At 35.5% G+C, this 20,522-nt stretch overlaps 1 protein-coding gene across 2 annotated transcripts in view; it reads left to right on the top strand.

Annotated features, from left to right (window-relative positions):
* The window catches only part of LOC124364219 (CD109 antigen-like), a 128,742-nt gene that overhangs the window by 94,097 nt on the left and 14,123 nt on the right, over nt 1-20,522 (top strand). For both annotated transcript variants that reach the window (XM_046819536.1, XM_046819537.1), the window contains exons 17-25: nt 1,734-1,897; nt 2,772-3,029; nt 8,271-8,410; nt 9,469-9,690; nt 13,680-13,855; nt 14,196-14,398; nt 15,236-15,388; nt 16,341-16,516; nt 18,239-18,410. In XM_046819536.1, coding sequence (XP_046675492.1) covers nt 1,734-1,897; nt 2,772-3,029; nt 8,271-8,410; nt 9,469-9,690; nt 13,680-13,855; nt 14,196-14,398; nt 15,236-15,388; nt 16,341-16,516; nt 18,239-18,410 — 1,664 coding nt within the window. The remainder of the gene's footprint in view (nt 1-1,733; nt 1,898-2,771; nt 3,030-8,270; nt 8,411-9,468; nt 9,691-13,679; nt 13,856-14,195; nt 14,399-15,235; nt 15,389-16,340; nt 16,517-18,238; nt 18,411-20,522) is intronic.

Raw genomic sequence — 20,522 nt, 5'->3', positions numbered from 1 at the left:
ATACATCGTTAGTAGTTCAATTTTAAAGTTTTATAACTTTCACACATGTTTTCCAAAAAGAGTAAAACTTTTTTCTGTGACAAATTTATTTTTTAACACAAAATAAATTGTAAAAAGGGTTCAACATGTGAATAGCCCAAGTTTTTGACTTTTTAAGTTTAATCCGTTTTTTCAAAATGAATATTAATATATTTTTATTTATTTTAACAGTTATTTTGTTTTTATGAAACTTAATTCACCTAAAACTAACCTAACCCTCAACTGGTTTAGAATAGTATTGGGTTTGATGTTGAAAGTGTAAGTAAAACTTCTTTAACTTAAAAGTAAAACTGTTTCTTTACTATCCTGTGTTTTTGAGGGTTTGTTTTCAGACTTCAAATAAAAAATCGAATTCATTTACCTATTTGGATATTAAAATGTATTTGAAACAAACTTTTACAATATAAACATTAAATTAGGCTTTGGTACTTTATCATAATTTTTTATAGGCCTACAACTTTTTTTACTATTTTATTTAATAGTAACATTACACTGAAATTCATTTTAAACTAAATTAAATGACACATTAAGCATAGTATTGTTTAAATAAATTAACATATTTTATAGGTACGATTACAGTTCAATGTTTTTGAACACAAGGAAGTTCAATTATAAGTTATAGGTTATGAAAAAACCTCATTTACTGTAGATTTTTAAATAACGAATTATAAAATGTTGTTAATAATGTATAAGGACATTAGTAATTTAAACAGAGGGCCTACTATCTTTGAGCATCGTCTAAAATAAAGGTATGTATTCTTTTAAGCAGTTATTTTAAAATATCACAATGCTGTTATTAGGCCTTAAATATTTGAGAAATCTTTATTGTTACATGGAAAGTAAACACTATTTCGTGACTTGATTTTGGCTTGTAAAATTTTTAGTTACCGATAAAGAGCCAAAAGTAAACCGCGACTATAGCCTTGAATTTTATAATTTTGAGCCTTGAAAACCTTGAAATGTGCTTGAATTTTAGATTTGGTCATTACTGGACACCCTGATTAGTTTTTTGCTTGGTAATGTGGATGTTTGTAATTTTTTAGTAAAGTAATATGGGAGACACATCAAAAGGCCTTGGTCAAACCCAAGAAAGCCCAACTGCTTTGTCTAGTGCATCAATAACATGTTCAGTATAATCGATAAAGGCTGTAGTAGTTGATTTTCCATATCTAGAAGAGAATTTTTTTTAAAATATATATTGTAAAGTTGATAAAGAGGCATTTTTTAAATATTTTATAAATTGAAGGCTGGAGTACAATTGGTCTATAGTTATAAGGATCCTTGCTGCCACACTTCTTGAATAACAGAACTATGTTTTTGAAACTAGGTTTTTTTTAAGTAAATGCCAGACACCAAAGAACTATAATATATTACATGAGGAAGAAGCTTAGTTAGAGTGTCCTGGACTTGACGTATTACTTTCGTTGGCATTTGGTCATACCCTGAGAACCATTTGGGTTTTATCGCTTTAAATATCTCCAGCAATTGGTTTTCACATATTGGTTTAGAATGAAATATTTAAATACGGGCTAAAATAATCTTGTTTTTGTTATTCCAGTAATTATTATGTACTATGTTGGTTACGAATAAAAGCAATATTTTTTCCTGTATAAACACCTTTTTAGCTCTGAATATCTTTAAATGAAAATTTTGATTGATTAAATTCTAACCAAAATGAATGTTTTGTGTCACAGCTGGCTTAGACTTATTCCGCAAGAAGAGACTGCGTGTTCGGGCCAATGACGGAGCGAACACCGCCTTCATGATTACACCCAAGCAACTCGGTTATATCAACATCAAAGTGACAGCCACCAGTCCAACTGCGGAGGATATCGTGGAAAGGAAACTACTTGTGAAGGTACAAAAAAAGTATAAAATAACAAAGTTAATCCAAAGTTTAGAAAACTGAGAGTTTTAGGATTAGAAAAATAGCTTGGATTTATAATTTTCTAAAATCTGGAGTCTGAAAATTACTGAATAATAAAAGACCTGAAGTGCCTCAATCTAATAAATACTCCTATAAGAAAACTAGATTCCTGATGAAATTAAATTTATTTTTAAAATAGCTGCTTGTAAATTTAAATAATTGGATTTACAAATTATAGTAAATTACCAGTTAAAATGTTGTAAATGTGCTTGTATGAAGATTAAAATATTTTTTTTTACTTAGATAATATCCTAGCAACATAATGATCTCCACGAGGGTTCAATTCTGCCTGGTTTTTACCTTCCAGTTGAACCTACATTGGGTGCAGCAAAAACCATTGTGTCACTTAAATCTGGGCAACCCTGTGTTTGTCCCGGAGGGGCACATCATCGACCACAAATGTTGAGATTTTGGGGTGCAAGGGTAGATCGATAGCTCTAGTCTACTGTGGGAGATGATTGTTGGAGAGTGGGTGGGGTTTCCTAGGTGTTAAAGGCTAGCAACGGCCTAGACATAAGAACATGCTTTGGCCAGAAAGATTAGTATAGAGCTGGCCTCCCCAATTCTTTCAAGGATATGACTGAGATTAATGCCAAAAATCCTTCCTCATGGACCTTGAGAGGAGGAGGCCCCTACCCCCAACCTTCTTACCCATCCAGTACATCCTGTCATTTCAAAAGCAGCACAAAGGTCCTTTTAGGACTTATTGCAATTTCTTATTTACTTGTCCCAAGAGAACAGAAAAACGACAGAGTAATGAGGAAATAAAATGTGCAGTGTTACTAATATGTTTGTTTGCATAAAGGCTGAAGGAGAGACCCAGTACAAGAACAAAGCTGTGTTCATCGACCTACGACAGGCAAACTCATTCAGCACCAATGTGACCTTGGACATACCGAAGAACATAGTCCCTGGCAGTGAGCGGATCGAGGTCTCAGCTGTTTCCGATGTGATGTCTTCCAGCATAAACAACCTTGCCAACCTCATTAAGATGCCTTTTGGCTGCGGTGAACAGAACATGCTCAATTTCGTACCAAACATTGTCGTCATGGAGTACCTCAAGGTAAGCTTTATAATGGTTCTTTTTTCAGCAATTTTGTCACTTGCTCTTTTAAAAAATACACTAATTATTTTTGTTTAAGATTAGATTAGTTTAAACTTTTGAATTGAAAGATTGATGCTGATCTGAGACATCAGGAGTTATGACATTTCTTGACGCAATTTTATCACAAGGAAATAAACCTTGACAAGGAAAAGGGTAATTTAGGGTTCTAGCTTTCCATGTCTCCTCCAATAGATTAGAGCTTTGTTAACACCTTCACGACTTTTTTAATGCTGCCGAATTTTTGAATAATAATGACACAAAACTGTAATCGGTTTTTTAATGTAAAACATCTAATTATAACAAGAAAGGTATGTAGGCTCCGCAATTTTGCACAAAACAATTATTTCATTATGTTTTTACAATTTTTCACCGTGTATCCCAAAGGGTACCTAAAAAATTAATTTACCTTAAAAATTAAGCAATCCAGTGCTCGATGGACTACACGATAGTCTGAGGTATTTATTTAAGTGCGGGATCAAATTTAACAAACTACCAAGACAGGCAAACAATAAAAATGCAATACTGAAATGCATAGCAACATTTACCACATTGGGCGCACAACGCACTTTACAAAAGCCTGGTGTGTATCCGATGGGTTACATGACAACAGTTGTAAAAGATTGTGTGTACCCGTTCGGGTACATGTCGTCGTATTTTCTCAGGTAGTGAGAAAATAAAGCATCCTGTGAACACACTTTATGATTTAATAGAGTTAGACAAACCTACAGAGAACAAACACAAAACTCATCTGTCGGAAGCGCATGGCAAGGAAATGAAGTCACCTCCATTTACTGCACAGGTGCTTAGAGAGGGAGAAACTTTTTTAATGATAATATCGACAAGCTTCATGTTTTATCCAACCAGTCTACATATGATAATCTTAACCAAACCGCCACTGAGGGAGCCAGCCAAACCCTGTCTAAAAAACTGAATCAAACCGACACTGAGGGAGCCAGCCAAACCCTGTCCAAAAAACTGAATCAAACTGCCACTGAGGGAGCCAGCCAAACCCTGTCCAAAAAACTGAATCAAACTGCCACTGAGGGAGCCAGCCAAACCCTGTCCAAAAAAACTGAATCAAACTGCCACTGAGGGAGCCAGCCAAACCCTGTCCAAAAAACTGAATCAAACTGCCACTGAGGGAGCCAGCCAAACCCTGTCCAAAAAACTGAATCAAACTGCCACTGAGGGAGCCAGCCAAACCCTGTCCAAAAAACTGAATCAAACTGCCACTGAGGGAGCCAGCCAAACCCTGTCCAAAAAACTGAATCAAACTGCCACTGAGGGAGCCAGCCAAACCCTGTCCAAAAAACTGAATGTCGCGGTGGATCCAAAATTATGCCGTCAACCTGTACTAACAATTAAATCACCACTCCAAAATTCAAACTCTTCGGAAACCCAGACTTTTTTAGACCCAACTCAAAGAAGCAAAACTCGATGCAGAATCTTCCTGAATTCAAATTTAAAGACAAGATTCAAATCTTCCATCAGAACATAGATTGGCTGTGCAATAAAATCGATAGATTAAATCACTTTTTACACATCCACAAGCCCGATTTAGTTGTCCTCACAGAACATGGACTAAGTGAATTAACTTTGAAAAATGTATGCTTGGTGGAATACTGTCTGGTAACTGCATTTTGCAGAGAGAGTCACAGGAAAGGTGGTGTTGCCATCTACAAGCACACTGACATGGCTAATGAGGTGGAGAGTGTTAATATTGCTGACCATTCAGAAGAACTCGTATGTGAAATGTCTTCAATCAGGATAACATTCGACAGGAAATCATGTTTATACATTCTTGGGATATATCGACCACCCAGTGCTCCTCTTGACAATGCCTTGGCCCTGTTAACTGATACCCTCAGCTTACTTCCTTGTGACAACAGTGGAATTTGTATTGTTGGTGATATCAATGTAAATTGCTTGCTTCCATCAAGAGAAAATGTAGCATTATGCGAAGCACTCGCCACCTTCGATGTAACCAGAATACCGTTGCCTCCTACAAGAGTCACTAATACCTCTGCTACTTCCATTGACATTGTCTGCACCAATCTTAACACTGACAGAGTCAAAGTCATAGTGGAAAATACGGGCCTTTCAGATCATATGGGACAGCTTTGCTACGTTGACGCCCCAATAAAGAAAAATGAAGCTTTTAGAACTACTCACAGACAATTTAATCCTGACAACCTCCAGCACTTCAAGGACATCCTGTCACTTCAATCATGGGACAGAGTCTATCAGGCAGCCACAGCAGACGAGGCTTACATGAACTTTATTGATACCCTGACAATAGCCCTTGACATCACATGTCCACGTAAAATTTGCATACCGAAAAAAAATAGAGGAAAAATTCTAGCCCTACACAACCCAGAAGCTAACAGCCTTAGAAAAGAGTTCATCCTGGCGCTTGACAAATATAAAAAAACTGGAAGTGAGCAAGACAAAGTGGATGCGTTTAACAAGAAAAATATGTATGATCTAAAACTAAAAACTCTAAGACGGGAAGAAAATGAAAGCCTTATTGCTGAGTCAAGTAATAAATCTAAAGCCATCTGGAATGTCATCAATAGTGAGAGAATTTCAAGAAAAGACAGTGCAGGGGCAAGATGGCAGATTGATGTTGGAGGAAGGGTAGAAGAAGACCCAGACAAATTGTGTGAACACTTTAATATCTTTTTTTCCAATATAGCCGAGCAAACTCTACTGCAAAACAATCAATCAAGAGCCATTGTTATGAGTGATACTTATTTTCTTGGAACTTCACTTATGGAATGGAGACTCACTTCCTTCAGTGAAGTTTTTAACACTATAATGTCACTGAAGTCAACATCTTCTTCAGGTACCGATGACGTGAGCTCTAAGGTGCTAAAGTTTTGCATTGGTGAAGTATTTTTACCCATTACAGATATAATCAACAAGTCTTTGTCTCAGGGGATTTTTCCTAGCAAACTCAAAATATCTAAAGTTTATCCCCTTCATAAGCAGGGAAGCAAAAATGAGCTACAAAATTTCAGGCCGATATCCCTAATCCCAACTATTTCAAAAATCATAGAAAAAATAATTTTAACCAGAATTCAAAACCACCTTAAACTCAACAATCTCCTGCCTGATAGACAACATGGGTTTATCCCTGGAAGATCAACCACAAGTGCTTTTACCGATTTAATAGAACACATCATTGACAACTTGGAGGAAGGGAACACAGTTACAAGTGTTTTCCTTGATTTAAGTAAGGCGTTTGACTGTTTGGGCCATAGTTTAATAATTATCAACAAAATTAAATCTCTTGGTTTTGGAGGGACTACAGTCAAGTGGTTTGAGAGTTACTTAACGGGAAAAGAACAGGTCGTTGAAATAAAACAAAACCTGGATGGAACAGAGAGGACTGCAAGATCTGGGCCTTTGGCTGTTACAAGAGGTGTTCCCCAGGGTTCAGTGTTGGGCCCGGTTCTGTTTGTTCTTTTTACTGCAGACCTACCTAAGTATTTGGGTAATATAAGCTACCCAGTCATGTTTGCTGATGACACCGTTCTTGTAACGAGTGGCAATGCCATTGAAGACCTGGACATTCGTACCTTCATATCAGTCAGTATGGTACAACAATATTGCTCAAATAACAACCTAGTTTTTAACGCTGCAAAGACAAAATATCTCGCTTCTGGACGATTAAAAGAATGCTTGACTGAGCCCCCAGATCTTCAGAGAGTTGACAACACAAAACACTTAGGCCTAACTCTGGATCAAGGCCTCTCCTGGAGCAATCACACCGACCAACTGTGTTCAAGGCTTAGCTCTGCAATCTTTGCAATGAAGAGGATTAAATCCATTGGTACCTCTATCGCTTTGAAAGCCGCATATCACGCTCTGTTCGAATCACATGTTCGATATGGAATAACTCTGTGGGGAAGTTCATCTGCCGGTAACCTTCATCGTGTCCTGGTAGTACAGAAGCGGGTTATGCGGATCATGGCAGGACTACAGCCACAAGAATCTTGTAGAGAGGCTTTTAAATCTTTTGAGATACTCACAGTAGTGTCCATATACATCATCGAGGTAATCACCCACGCCTCAAGAGAAAGATTACCAAGGGTTGGTGACGTCAACAGCTACACAACAAGACGGGCAAATGATATATCCCTTCCAGCGCATAGAACAACCCTTTACACCAAGAAGCCTTCCTATAGCGGTGCAAGACTCTTTAACATGCTTCCAGAAAACTTCAAAACATGTGACTCTAAAACTCTGAAGAAAAGACTGCACAGCCTGTTGATAAACTCTACAATTTATAGTTTGAATGAGTTATTTAATTCTGTTAATGCTATTATTTAAGACATGTATGTGTATGTATTTGCATTAATATATTTTCTCCTCATATATATTTTATTTTACAGAAATGTTAGTTAATATCACATTTTAAAGATATTTTCTCTTTGCATTTATAATAGTTTTAAACTAGTTTACCTACTTCTTGATGACATCAATTTTTACTGCATGTGTTGACTCTGTAACCATTCTTGATGAATGTATGAGTAAAGATATTATTGAATTGAATTGAATTGATATGCAAACATATTGTTTTTAAACAGATGATTTAGCAAAGTGTTTTAGGGTAACAGTTATTTTCTCCACTTTATGTCACCTTTCTAGTTTTACGGTTACAAACCGAATTCTTCCATTTCATTTTAAGGTTGAATACAACCTTACCACTTCTCCAGTTTTAATATAAAATCTAACTTCTGCATTTAACCACCTCTCCATTTTTAGGGTTAGATACAGCTTTACTACTTTCTAACTTTAGAGTCTCAATCAAACGTTGTCTATGCTATGCTATGAAACCTTTCTTCTAGACCACTTCTTTACATTTATTTACTGTCCAACATCTCCAGTATATGGTTTTTCATTTTTAAGGTTACATTTTAATTTCTCCATTTTACCACTTCTCCACTTTTTGGAATACAACCCAACTTCTCAAGGTTTACAGATGCAATCTTTATCAATTATTTCTTTTGGAATTAATTATTTATGGAATGTGTTTAAATTAGTGTATTTTTTTTCTGTAACTATTTGTCTTTGGTGAAATTTTTTTTTGCTCTCTGTAATAATTAAGGACTCTAGAGTAAAACTTTGAGCTAGTTTGCATGCATCAATGTTAATGTAACAACAGACTTATTCCCCTATTATTGCGTTTTACAGAATACCCAGTTGATGAAAGGAGCCATTGAGCACAAGATATTGCGTTACCTGGAGAAGGGCTACCAACAGGAGCTCACTTACAAACATGACGATGGATCTTTCAGCGCTTTTGGCAATTCTGATCCCAGTGGCAGCACCTGGTATGATTATGATTAGCGATACCCAACATTGTTACCATAGTGACCAATAAATTAAGTATTGCAAAAGTCAGTTGTCAATTAGGGATGTGAAAGTACGTAAAGTACGTACTGTAACGCCTCTTTCCAGAAGAGTTCACCACTGACTGGTTTATACAGAAAAAACAATGTAAATTAAATCTGGGCAACCCAATTGATGTCCAGGAGTGGCACATCACTAACCGTAAATGTTGAGATATTGGAGTAAAAGAGTTTCAGCAATAGATCCAGTTTACTGCGGAGTGTTACTATTGTAGTGAGTGGATGGAGCTATTTTGGTTATCCCAGGATTCAAACTATTTGTTAAAATGCAGTGATTCATTAAAATTTATACACATTCTTAACTCCAAATTGTGTTGTAATCAAGCAATGTAGGTAGCTGATATATCAAAAAACTTTTGTTCTCCCCATAATAGATGATGTTTAGGTTTTTTTTGTTATTTTATTTAGTCGTAAGCTATCACACTTTTAGTACATATATGTTGTTTGTGATCTTTCATGGAGGTTCAAAATGACTGCTTAAAAAAACAACATAGATTTGCATTTATAAGAGAATTATAATTCCAGGAATGCCTAGATTCTAATCTATGGTCAGTCTCTTGGCCTGACTAAAAACTCCAGTGGCCTATTTATGGATTCTGATACTATTGATAAAGTGCTTCAGTTAATGCCAGAATCTGAACAACTTACAACCTGCTAAGAAATCATTCTTGAAAGAATGACTTCAGATCCACAAGACTTTGACAAGTGGTTTAAGAAAATGTGACATGATGTAGCAAAATTTGCTGAAGAAAACACCCATCTGAAGACCTTAGTTAATGAGCTGAAGCAGATGATATTTAAATTGTCAAATGACAGTTGATAATCAAAACAAATCCAGACTTTACTCATCTGAAAATCTGACATTGTTTCAGGAATTTCTTTTTCAATTTCAGGAGTAATGAAAATCCTAAGAATGTTTTAATTTTAATGTTGACCAAGAAGAGTAACAACAGCATAGTGAAATAAGTTGGTATTTTCAGGCTAACAGCATTTGTGGCCAAGTCATTCAGGCAAGCAGCACCTTACATAACGGTGGAAGAGAAGGTCATCATGGATGCATTGGATTGGCTGGCTAACGTCCAAGTGCCCAACGGAAGTTTCCCAGAAGTGGGAACCGTGAGTCACCAGGACATGCAAGGTGGGGCAGCCAAAGGTCTGGCACTCACGGCGTACACTCTCACTGCATTCCTGGAGAACACAAGGTCAGTATAACTGTTTGTCTACACACTCAGTAGGGTCTGAACAGTCACGATTTTAAATCAGTATTATACATATGTATTTTGGTTCAATTTTGTTACCTTAAAACTTTCTAATTTCAATCAATCCATCAAAATTCTGTGTTAGCTGAACATCAAGTACAGTAGTAGTCTCATGAAACAACTAGATTTAAGTTGATCATGTACTATGGTACTTAGTGTAGTCAGAAACTTTTCCAAAGTGTATATTGATCTTTTCACTAGAAAATCTCAAATTTCTCTCTTGAGTCTATCTTGATAGGTTCCTAAAGTTGTCTGGTAGCATGTTTTTGAGCTTTGGGCAAATGTAAGAAGGTTTTATCACATAAAGTGCAATCCGATGTTGAGATAAGATTTATCTGCAGGCGTGGCGAGAGTGGTAGCTTTGGATATCTCAATTTGTTTATAAGTTTAGCCTGTCAAGTTGTAAATTGGCTTTATAGATCCAGTGAGTATGCCAAGTGCCTGAAATGGACTTAGAGATCAAACTGATTTCTTCTGTAGCATGAGTATTCTTTTGAGATTTCTATTATAATACATATTTAGTTGGTAAAATGGTATCAATACATTAATTAGTTTTACAATATTCTACCGATTTTCTCAAGAGTACACAAAATAATTGTTGTTCTTCCAAAATAAAATAAAAATTCATGTAAAATAAACATTCATATAAAATTCAAAAATTTGACTAAAACAAAAATGTGTTCGTCTTTAAAAAAGAAATATCACTTTTGAACAAATAACTTAAATGTTTATTGATCTATCATTAGAGATTAACATTGATCTATTCTCATGAATTACAATACATTATAATTGTATGACAAGTGATTTGCCCTAAAACTTAAAATAGCTGACTGAATTGAAACATCTGTTTATAAAAACACTTAAACACATAAACACATCTGATCAATTCATCATTATTAACCTTATTGTACTTCTTTATTTATTAATTAGATATGCTGTTGACAATGAAGTAGTCACAGAATTTTTTCACTACAGACAACACAACGAACATGGCTGTGAAAGTTTTTGTTTAATGCAATGGCTTTTTGATTTTCATACTGTACAGTGTAAATTGCTAATCATGCATACCGGTAATCACATATCTGACACAAGAAGGCCTGATAGACAACACAGATTCAAGCGGCCTACACCAAACTCAAGTCCTACTCCAGAAGACTTAACCATTGATTATATGAATTTACTTGGAATCTTGCTCAGCATAAGCGGACTCATGTTGAAGCTGAAGTGGTGTTCCTGGCTGGCTCTGTATTGTTCCTGTTTCAGTTTTGCCAACTCAAACGTTTACCAGGATAACAAACATACAGTGATCAATTTCATGCTCTCTCTCTCAGCAGTGGTTATGACGTACTTGCAAAGCCCACACCCCGTGAGCTTTCCTTGGGCGACCGAGCTACAATGAGCTTGTTTGAATCTTTGTTTGTGGCGTTTACATCCCGATTTGGAGGAACAAAATGGACAGGAACAAAAATCAAACATGTTACTTTCAAATCAAAGTGATCTTTATTGAATACCATTTCATTTGAGGAATTTGTAGATATGTGTGTCTTTTATGAATAAAATTCAATAACCATGTGATAAAGTGAATATTTTTGAACATTTACTTTTAAATATCATTATTTATACGATTCTCACCCCAGATGAATTCTGGTTGTCTTTTATTTGTCTGAGTAACATACATTGGGTAAGTATGCACGGGTTCGCTTACGTTTCCCAGTTCAAACAGCTGTTTAGACAAAGCAACAGTTCAAAGATAGTTCTAGCCTTAATAGGGGGAAAGGTCGAAATTGGTTTTGGAGCAAAGTGGCAGCAGTTTCTATCAGTTAGATACCATAGATATACTTGTGGGGATTTAAGTCATGCATTTCTAATTATCAGTACCATTGTCTAGGTGTGGAGGTGATAGGATTGCGGATATTTTGTAATTGAATAAAATTGCAAAAACTTGGCATTAATTATGAACTAAATTAATGTAATTGGAGATACCCAGTATGTTTGGGCGATTGGAAATATTCAGTATGTAGGTGCGATTGGAGATACCCAGTATGTTTGGGCAATTGGAAATATTCAGTATGTAAGAGCGATTGGAGATACTCAGTATGTTTGGGTGATTGGAAATATTCAGTATGTAAGAGCGATTGGAGATACCCAGTATGTTTGGGTGATTGGAAATATTCAGTATGTAAGAGCGATTGGAGAAACCCAGTATGTTTGGGTGATTGGAAATATTCAGTATGTAAGAGCGATTGGAGATACTCAGTATGTTTGGGTGATTGGAAATATTCAGTATGTAAGAGCGATTGGAGATACCCAGTATGTTTGGGTGATTGGAAATATTCAGTATGTAAGAGCGATTGGAGAAACCCAGTATGTTTGGGTGATTGGAAATATTCAGTATGTAAGAGCGATTGGAGATACTCAGTATGTTTGGGTGATTGGAAATATTCAGTATGTAAGAGCGATTGGAGATACCCAGTATGTTTGGGCGATTGGAAATATTCAGTATGTAAGAGCGATTGGAGAAACCCAGTATGTTTGGGTGATTGGAAATATTCAGTATGTAAGAGCGATTGGAGAAACCCAGTATGTTAGGGCGATTGGAAATATTCAGTATGTAAGAGCGATTGGAGAAACCCAGTATGTTTGGGTGATTGGAAATATTCAGTATGTAAGAGCGATTGGAGATACTCAGTATGTTTGGGTGATTGGAAATATTCAGTATGTAAGAGCGATTGGAGATACCCAGTATGTTAGGGCGATTGGAAATATTCAGTATGTAAGAGCGATTGGAGAAACCCAGTATGTTAGGGCGATTGGAAATATTCAGTATGTAAGAGCGATTGGAGAAACCCAGTATGTTTGGGTGATTGGAAATATTCAGTATGTAAGAGCGATTGGAGATACTCAGTATGTTTGGGTGATTGGAAATATTCAGTATGTAAGAGCGATTGGAGATACCCAGTATGTTAGGGCGATTGGAAATATTCAGTATGTAAGAGCGATTGGAGAAACCCAGTATGTTAGGGCGATTGGAAATATTCAGTATGTAAGAGCAATTGGAGATACCCAGTATGTTCAGGTGATTAGAGATACCCAGTATGTTCGGGTGATTAGAGATACCCAGCATGTTTGGGTGATTAGAGATACCCAGTATGTATTTTTTACTGTTTGGCTGAATAACCCTTTGAGAAATCTAGTTCTTATATCAGAACGTGCAAAGACACAGATAGACCTCTTATTAAAATTACCAATTATTTATTTGGCAGATATATTCATCGCAACAGTACTATAATACTACAATAGACTAACATTCATTATTAGTCTATTAGTCTATATTGATCTGTTGCCTATTAGTGTACTAATGTGGCCACAAGAAAATTTTTCTTACCTGCCCAGGTATATAACAACAAACAGGAACTGAATTTCCTAACTGTTAACATTCAAGCATTCCTAACCTCAAAATTCACATTTTATTTCAATTAACTTATACAACAGTTTGTTGTTTGAAGAGCTGTAATAGATATACAAATATAACTAATATACGATTGCAGAATATATGATTGGAAACTGTTTATTACACATTGAGTAAGGGAATTCAGTAAAAAAAACATAATTCTCAAAGTAATGAGTTTTCAGAGTAAAAAAAAACTTGTAATCTAGCAGAAAATAAAGACATGTGTTTCTTAAATACTCCAATTTCCTGTAAATGAGCAATCGTATCAAACATACCTTTAAATAAATTAAAGTTATAAAATTATTATTCAAATTGTACCAATAAATCTTAGATCTGTAAGGTAACAGTGACCAATATTGTTTTCTGATTTAAATTTCAAACGATACTAAATTATACAACTACAGTAATAAAAACTAATATTACTGAACTTATTGATGTTATTATATTTATTTCCTGAAACTAATAATTCTTTTATTGACAGATTCACCGCCCAATATCGTAATGTCATCAACAAAGCCATTGACTTCATTGTTCGCAATTTGGATGGCCTTGAGGACCCGTACGCTGTTGCCATTTGTACTTACGCACTGACTCTGGCACAACATCCCTCAAGCAGAATTGCGTTCAATTTATTAGAAGCCAAAGCTGAATCTAGTGGTAAGTACTTTTTTATTTTATGCTATTAGCACTCTTCTAGTAAATTGTACAGGGTGGCGCAAAAAGAACGTATGGAACTAGCCTTCTTCACTTCACTAATGCTCAGCCAATGCCCTCCTTAAGTAATTCTGATCACTTCACCCGATCTGAGCTACTCCTCTGCGTTCAAAACTCTCAGTTTCAAATATTTTAAGGAAATATATATTATCATGATGAATTTTCAATTTCAACTAACTGAACTGGAGTATTTGTAGTTAGTATATATTTTTGTTTATTTTTATCATCACAACAAATGTTATTCAAAATAAGTGTGCTTTATACTTTCCTGAATGTGTTTCAGACGACATGAAATGGTTCAAGCGGCCGGTACCAGAGTCAGAGAAGCTCAATCCGTACATTCTTGAGCCGAACTCAGTGGACGTGGAGATGACAGCGTACGCTCTGCTCACCTATATACAGAAGGGTCTCATTGAGGATGGATTGCCGATCATGCGATGGCTCATCTCCCAACAGAACGCAGAAGGAGGCTTTGCTTCCACACAGGTATTATATTTGCTCCCAATTTAGAACAAACTGTCCCTATCCATAATGGTTTTAGTTAATCTATTGGCCTAGATTGACAAAACCATTTTGTTGCTCTAGAGCCATGTAAAGAAAAATATATTGACGAGACCATCTCGCCACCTAGCATGAGGGTGGATAGAATACTTAAAGGACATATTTAAAAAATTAAAACTTCATTTGACTAAATTTCCGAATATATTTTTTTACTCTTCTACCCTTGAAATACATTTTCCCCATTGGATTGGAAGCTTTTTTATTTCATCATCATATAAACACCTCAGATGTTCTGTTAGCCATTGGAGCACAAACGCTTGATTGTCCTTGAAGCACTTCTTTGAGAGATTCAAACAACTAGTCACATTAAGGTGAAAAGAATTTGCTACTGGGTGGATATTGCAGTGTTACCCATCCTAATGTAACCAATTCCTAATAATCCTAATAACCAATACCATGCGGTATAACCCACTGGTAACCTGGCGTTTTTGTGTAGAAAATTAACACTTTCGAAAATTGCTGCTCCCTCTTCCTTCAAAATGATAATTTTGCAGCAAACTGTGCATTGATCATGGAGAAAATCACCATGAAAAGCACCCGGCCAGTAACAAAAATTCTCCACTCGCATTTTTGACTCAGATGAGTAATGGTGCATCCAAATTTCGACTCAAAAAGGCTTCACCTTCCTGTTGTAATCGATTGAAGAGTCACTAAGGAACACCTAGCACAAGTGAAGTCTATTAATAGGTCTTAGTCACTAACCTTAATGAGACGTCTAGGTTAGAACTGTATTTGACATGGTGCTTGTTGAACTGTCACTAGGATACAGTTGTGGCGATGACGGCCTTGGCAAAGCTGGCCGAGAAGATAGTTAACGTCAACAGTAATCTGCAAATCACAATTTCCTACCCGGGAGACAGGCCTGTCACGCTCGACATCAACAGAGGAAACTATATGGTACTTGTTAAACACGAGGTAAATATGTTTGAATATTATATGTAAATTTGGCACTCATTTAGTCATTTTCATCAATAGTAACGTGCTTTTTTCGTTACCAAATCAGTATGCTGTTACTAAAATTAATAAGGCTAAGTAAACTCTCTTTTTTTGTACTTTTTGAGTAGCTATTAAATATTTGAAAGTAACATGTTCACTACTAGAGCTTAAAATACAGTTTATTATACAACTAACTTCACTCAGGACCAATCCAAATAGAAAAATCTATAAAATCATGAAGTATTTTTGGCCTCAATGTGGAAAGCCATACAAAATTGTAAACCCTTTGTGATCGGAAGGTCACTAATGTGGTAAAACTTTGGAAAAATGCAGAAACATTGTTAGCTTGTATGTACATGAATATAAAGAAAATATTTCATATAAACATAGTTTGGAGATAAGATACAGCTTTTTGGTTAAGTTGTACCCCGCAAAAGATTCCACTTCTTGATCGTACTAGAATTGTAAATTTAGTAGTTTGAGAAAAACCAGTAAAAAAAAAAAAAAAAAAAAAAAAAAAAAAAAAAACAAATGGGAGTGGAAACAAAACATTATATTACCACATTAAAAGTAAAAGAATTTTCTTAGTTATATACAGATTTTGTCTAAATTAAACAGATCACATTTCAGAAGGAATTAAAAAATAGTGTATTTAAAAATTAATTTTAATAAAATTAAACTTTTATTTAACAATTTGTCTACCAAGCAGCTCATTGTTTGCATACTTTTACTGTAATCAACAATTTAAAAGCTAAATTTATCTGAAAATCATTACAAATGTGGTAAATATTCTGTTCAGTAAGTACATACTTATGAACCAGTTTATCCACTTCTACATAGATATAAACACTGTAAATCCAGTACTTAAAACTATTACTGGAATTTTATAAATTTCCTCTTTTATCATTTTTCACAGTAAATATGTTTGCAGATCCGCAGAAACGTAAACCGTGTGGAGATCAATGCGACAGGATCAGGGTTCGCAATTGCCCAAGTGTCGTACAGCTACAATGTTAACGTGACAGGAGCGTGGCCTCGCTTCACCCTCGACCCTCAGGTGGACAAGAACTCTGACAAGAATCACCTCCAGCTCTCCATCTGCTCAGGGTACGCTTGTCGCAACTATTATCTGCTAACTTGGTTGTGTGCATTTATGAACAATTAGGTGGATTAGAAATATACGGGGTGTATCAAAACTCTGTACACAAACTTTAGAATATTGTTCCATGAACCTTGAGGAGCTAAAACTTAATGCATTCAATGGTCTATCTCTTTTTGTGCACCGTATGTTTCTCTGTATGTGTTTTTTAGTTTTTTATTTTTATATTAGAAACAATTAAAGATATAAAATTGAAATTTAGTACCATAACATGAAAAACATGAAAAAAATTAATATTATACTCTCATATTATGTTTCAAAGTGAGGACAGTTGACGTTTTTAAAGCTCAATACCATAAAAAGTAAAAAATGTATGACAATTTTTAAAGAATAATAAAAGTTGCTCAATTAATTACAAAAATCTTGACACCCAAAACATAAAAATTAGCAGAGAAATAATTTTGATGTACGCTTTTAACTATTGTAATGCACGGCAAAATCTTTATTGTTTACAAATTTACAGCATTATTAACCATGCATTACAAGTGTTAAAAGCTTATTTACTTTATTTACTGACCGATTTTTATGAAACAACACATACAGATAAATACATGATAAACGTAAAGGGTTGGACCATTTGTTGCATTTAGTTTTTAGCTCATCTTGGTTCGTGGAACAATATTCCACAGTTTGTGTAGAGAGTTTTGTTACACCCTGTATAGCAAAGAATATCCTTGATACCTGAATAGTGTTGTTATTCTGGAACATGAGTACTTCATGAGTTCAAATACTCAAAATTGTCAAAAATTATTTTTGTTTACTTTTTATATGAAAATCGTCCGAACAAATAAAAACGAATTACTGGTTTGAGTGTAGAAACAACACAAAACGACTGCTTTCAGTGCACTAAATGCAACTGCAGAGAGTATTTCATGCCTGTTACAGTTTACGTGGGAAAGACACCCTTTAGCCAAGAAGTTTTAGTATCAGCCAATAGTGTTTACTGATAATGAGCGGTACTGATAAAAAGTGCTACGGTCACAAACAGGATTTGGATCTCCCAGGGCTGGATTTACATATGGGCTAAATGGGCCCAGGGCGGCAAATTAAATTTCTAATTAAATATGTGCAAATTACAAAATAATACATTTCAGATGACCTAACTCCTAAATATAAGTATAATTAAAATCATAGTCAAGTTATTGTATTGTATATCCTAAATATATCTTCTTTAATTTGATTGTCCTTGATCCAACAGAAATTTTTCGACTTTCATTTTATGATTTTTTAGTAATTTTCCAGTTGATAAATGTTGTGATCTCATATTTTATGGTAAAAACAATAACTATAACTATAACTATAAGAAGCATAACTTCTATGTTGACAATTCAACCTATTTTATTTGAGTTTTATTACAAGCTTAGCGTGGCCGCCTCGCTGTTGCCAACGTCGCGTTGACCCAACCGTGGTACAAAGATAAGCCTACAGGGTGGGGGGGGGATGGCGGTAAATTGTGGATAGCCCAGAGGCTGCAAATCTTCAAATCCGCCTCTGGAATCTCCGCTATCTCTAATTCAGATCCAAAGTCTGATATCGTAGACCGCTCAGCAATCAGCACTCACAATAACTGCCCCCTGTAATAGCTCAAAATACGCTGAGCTGAGAAAACCACACTCAAAACCTGTTGTTACTGTGAGTATTGATCATATAAAACTTATCAATTGTTACAGATTTGTGCCTGGGAGGGAAGCAAATGAGAGCAACATGGCTGTGATGGAAGTGACACTGCCTTCAGGATTCACTGTGGATCAGGACTCGCTACCCAGCCTCCAAGCCTCGCAGAACGTCAAGCGGGTGGAGACTAAGGATGGAGATTCTGTTGTTATGCTTTACTTCGACAAGGTAACTACGTATTGTTGGTCTTTGAAATTATTACAGTTCTCAACTTCATCAGTTATTTCTGTTATGGGGCGTCTGGCACCGAAGACTTTTGTGAAAAGGGAAATTGTACGACATTTTTTTGAATTGGAAATTTTTCAAAAATATAGCCTACTGGATTTGACACCATTGAATGTAATGAACATTAAAATAATTGTAAACTACTGACCAATTAAGTTTTAATATAAATAGGGCTTACTAAGAAAGAACTATGGTTCTGTCTTCAGATTGCAATTAAAATATCATTATAAACTGTTCTACAGAATGTGATGAAAATTTGAATATAAAATTACGTTTCACCCTAATTACTCACTAAAAACAAGTTTGCTTCCTTAATTTTGAGCATTGATTTTCTGGAATTTTAAATTAGAGAGATTTAATGACTTGGAAGAATTAAACACTCTTGAAAGGTGTAGTATAATCTCATGATCACAATTACCCTGTAATTCTGCAGAGTGGCCAGGTAGATTGCTATAAAAAATTGTGATTTAATATAATAAATCTGCCCTTGTGTTCACAAGTGTTCTTGAATTTTAATTTTAAATGAGCTAAATCAGTTGCTATCTAATCGCCAATGAGTCCGGACCGCTTATCTACAACGTCCCGTCTTATCTGATTACACGATTCAGCCTGCCTAGTTGAGGTTATACCTGTCGTTAATTTATTTTTCATATTGCTATCTTTATAAACCTTTTTTATTACAATGTCGGAAAGGTGTGATAAGTGTGGAACCGTTTTTCTTGCTAATGACGTTATAGCCAAGTGCGTTGAGTGCAAACGTTCATTTCACCCCGCGTGTTCGCGTGCTGGTTCGTCGCAAAATTTCACGAAAGGCAAACATAAGTCTTGGAAGTGTGATACATGCTTTGAAGAAAACGCCTCTTTATCGTCTGTTCGTAGCAACGAAGAAATGGATATTAAGAAATACATGGCCGATCTCCTTCAGTCTCTAAAAAAAGACATTAATAAAAACACGGATGATAAAATCAAAACTGTTTTAGAATCCGTTAACTGTTTATCGGCTGAGCTAAAAAACTTGCAGTGTAGTGTGACTGAGTTACAGAACTCTCACCAGAAGATGGAAGATCGCTGTGACGACCTCCAAAGAACGAACAACAAATTGAAAGAGGAGGTGCGAGATTTACACCTTCAGCTGCAAGACATCGAGCAGCATTCACGCTCAGCCAACATAGAGATCATCGGGCTTCCAGGAACACACGGGGAAGATATATATTATTGCCTACAAAAGATCGCTCACGCCATTAATGTCCCCTTCAAAAGAGAAGACTTCTCGATTGCCCACCGGCTGCGCCTGTACTCTAAAAAGCATGTCCATCCGCCGATAATCGCGCAGTTCGTCTCTAGGAAGATGAGGGAAGAGTGGTTGACGGCTGCAAGAAGAATGAGAAATCTAAACGCTTCTGACATTGACTCAGCGCTGAACAACAGCCCAGTGTTCATCAACGAACATTTAACTGCGCATAACAAGGCAATTCTCGGGCGAGCACGGCGACTACAGCGAGAAAAGAAGATTAGTTTCGCCGGATTCTTCAACGGGAAGATCCTTGTCAAGGTGGCTGAGGGTGCTGAGACCGAACGAGTCATTGGACTTGCTGATCTAGACAAATTTGATAAATGAACACTATTCCGGCACAAGGTACACTGTTAATGTATTACTATAGTTTATTGAAATAAGTCGATGAGAGAAAAGTTTTGTTATATTTTAATTATTTATTTTGGGTACAATAGTAACACTTATACTACTTACATATAATATATGTCTACCTAATTTAAAGAAATATTCTTTATTATATTCATCAAATAACAGAAAACTATTATTTCTTATATTACACTGTTTATTCGCTTTGTGTTTACTAGCTTGTTGTTTAAAAGCCTCACTGTAACAAATTATATTAATATAAATTTTAGTCAACCGTTTTAGTATATTAAATATATTAATTAATATGGCACAAAAGTAGGATATTATTTTTAGTTTTTTATTTTTTCGAGATCAGCAGAAGTTTGAATTGTTTACCACTATGAACAGTTATTGTACCAATTTTTTAACGAATTCTC

This window comes from Homalodisca vitripennis, chromosome 6 (assembly GCF_021130785.1).
Source record: "Homalodisca vitripennis isolate AUS2020 chromosome 6, UT_GWSS_2.1, whole genome shotgun sequence".
NCBI lineage: Eukaryota > Metazoa > Arthropoda > Insecta > Hemiptera > Cicadellidae > Homalodisca > Homalodisca vitripennis.
This window is presented reverse-complemented; position numbering and strand designations above follow the sequence as displayed.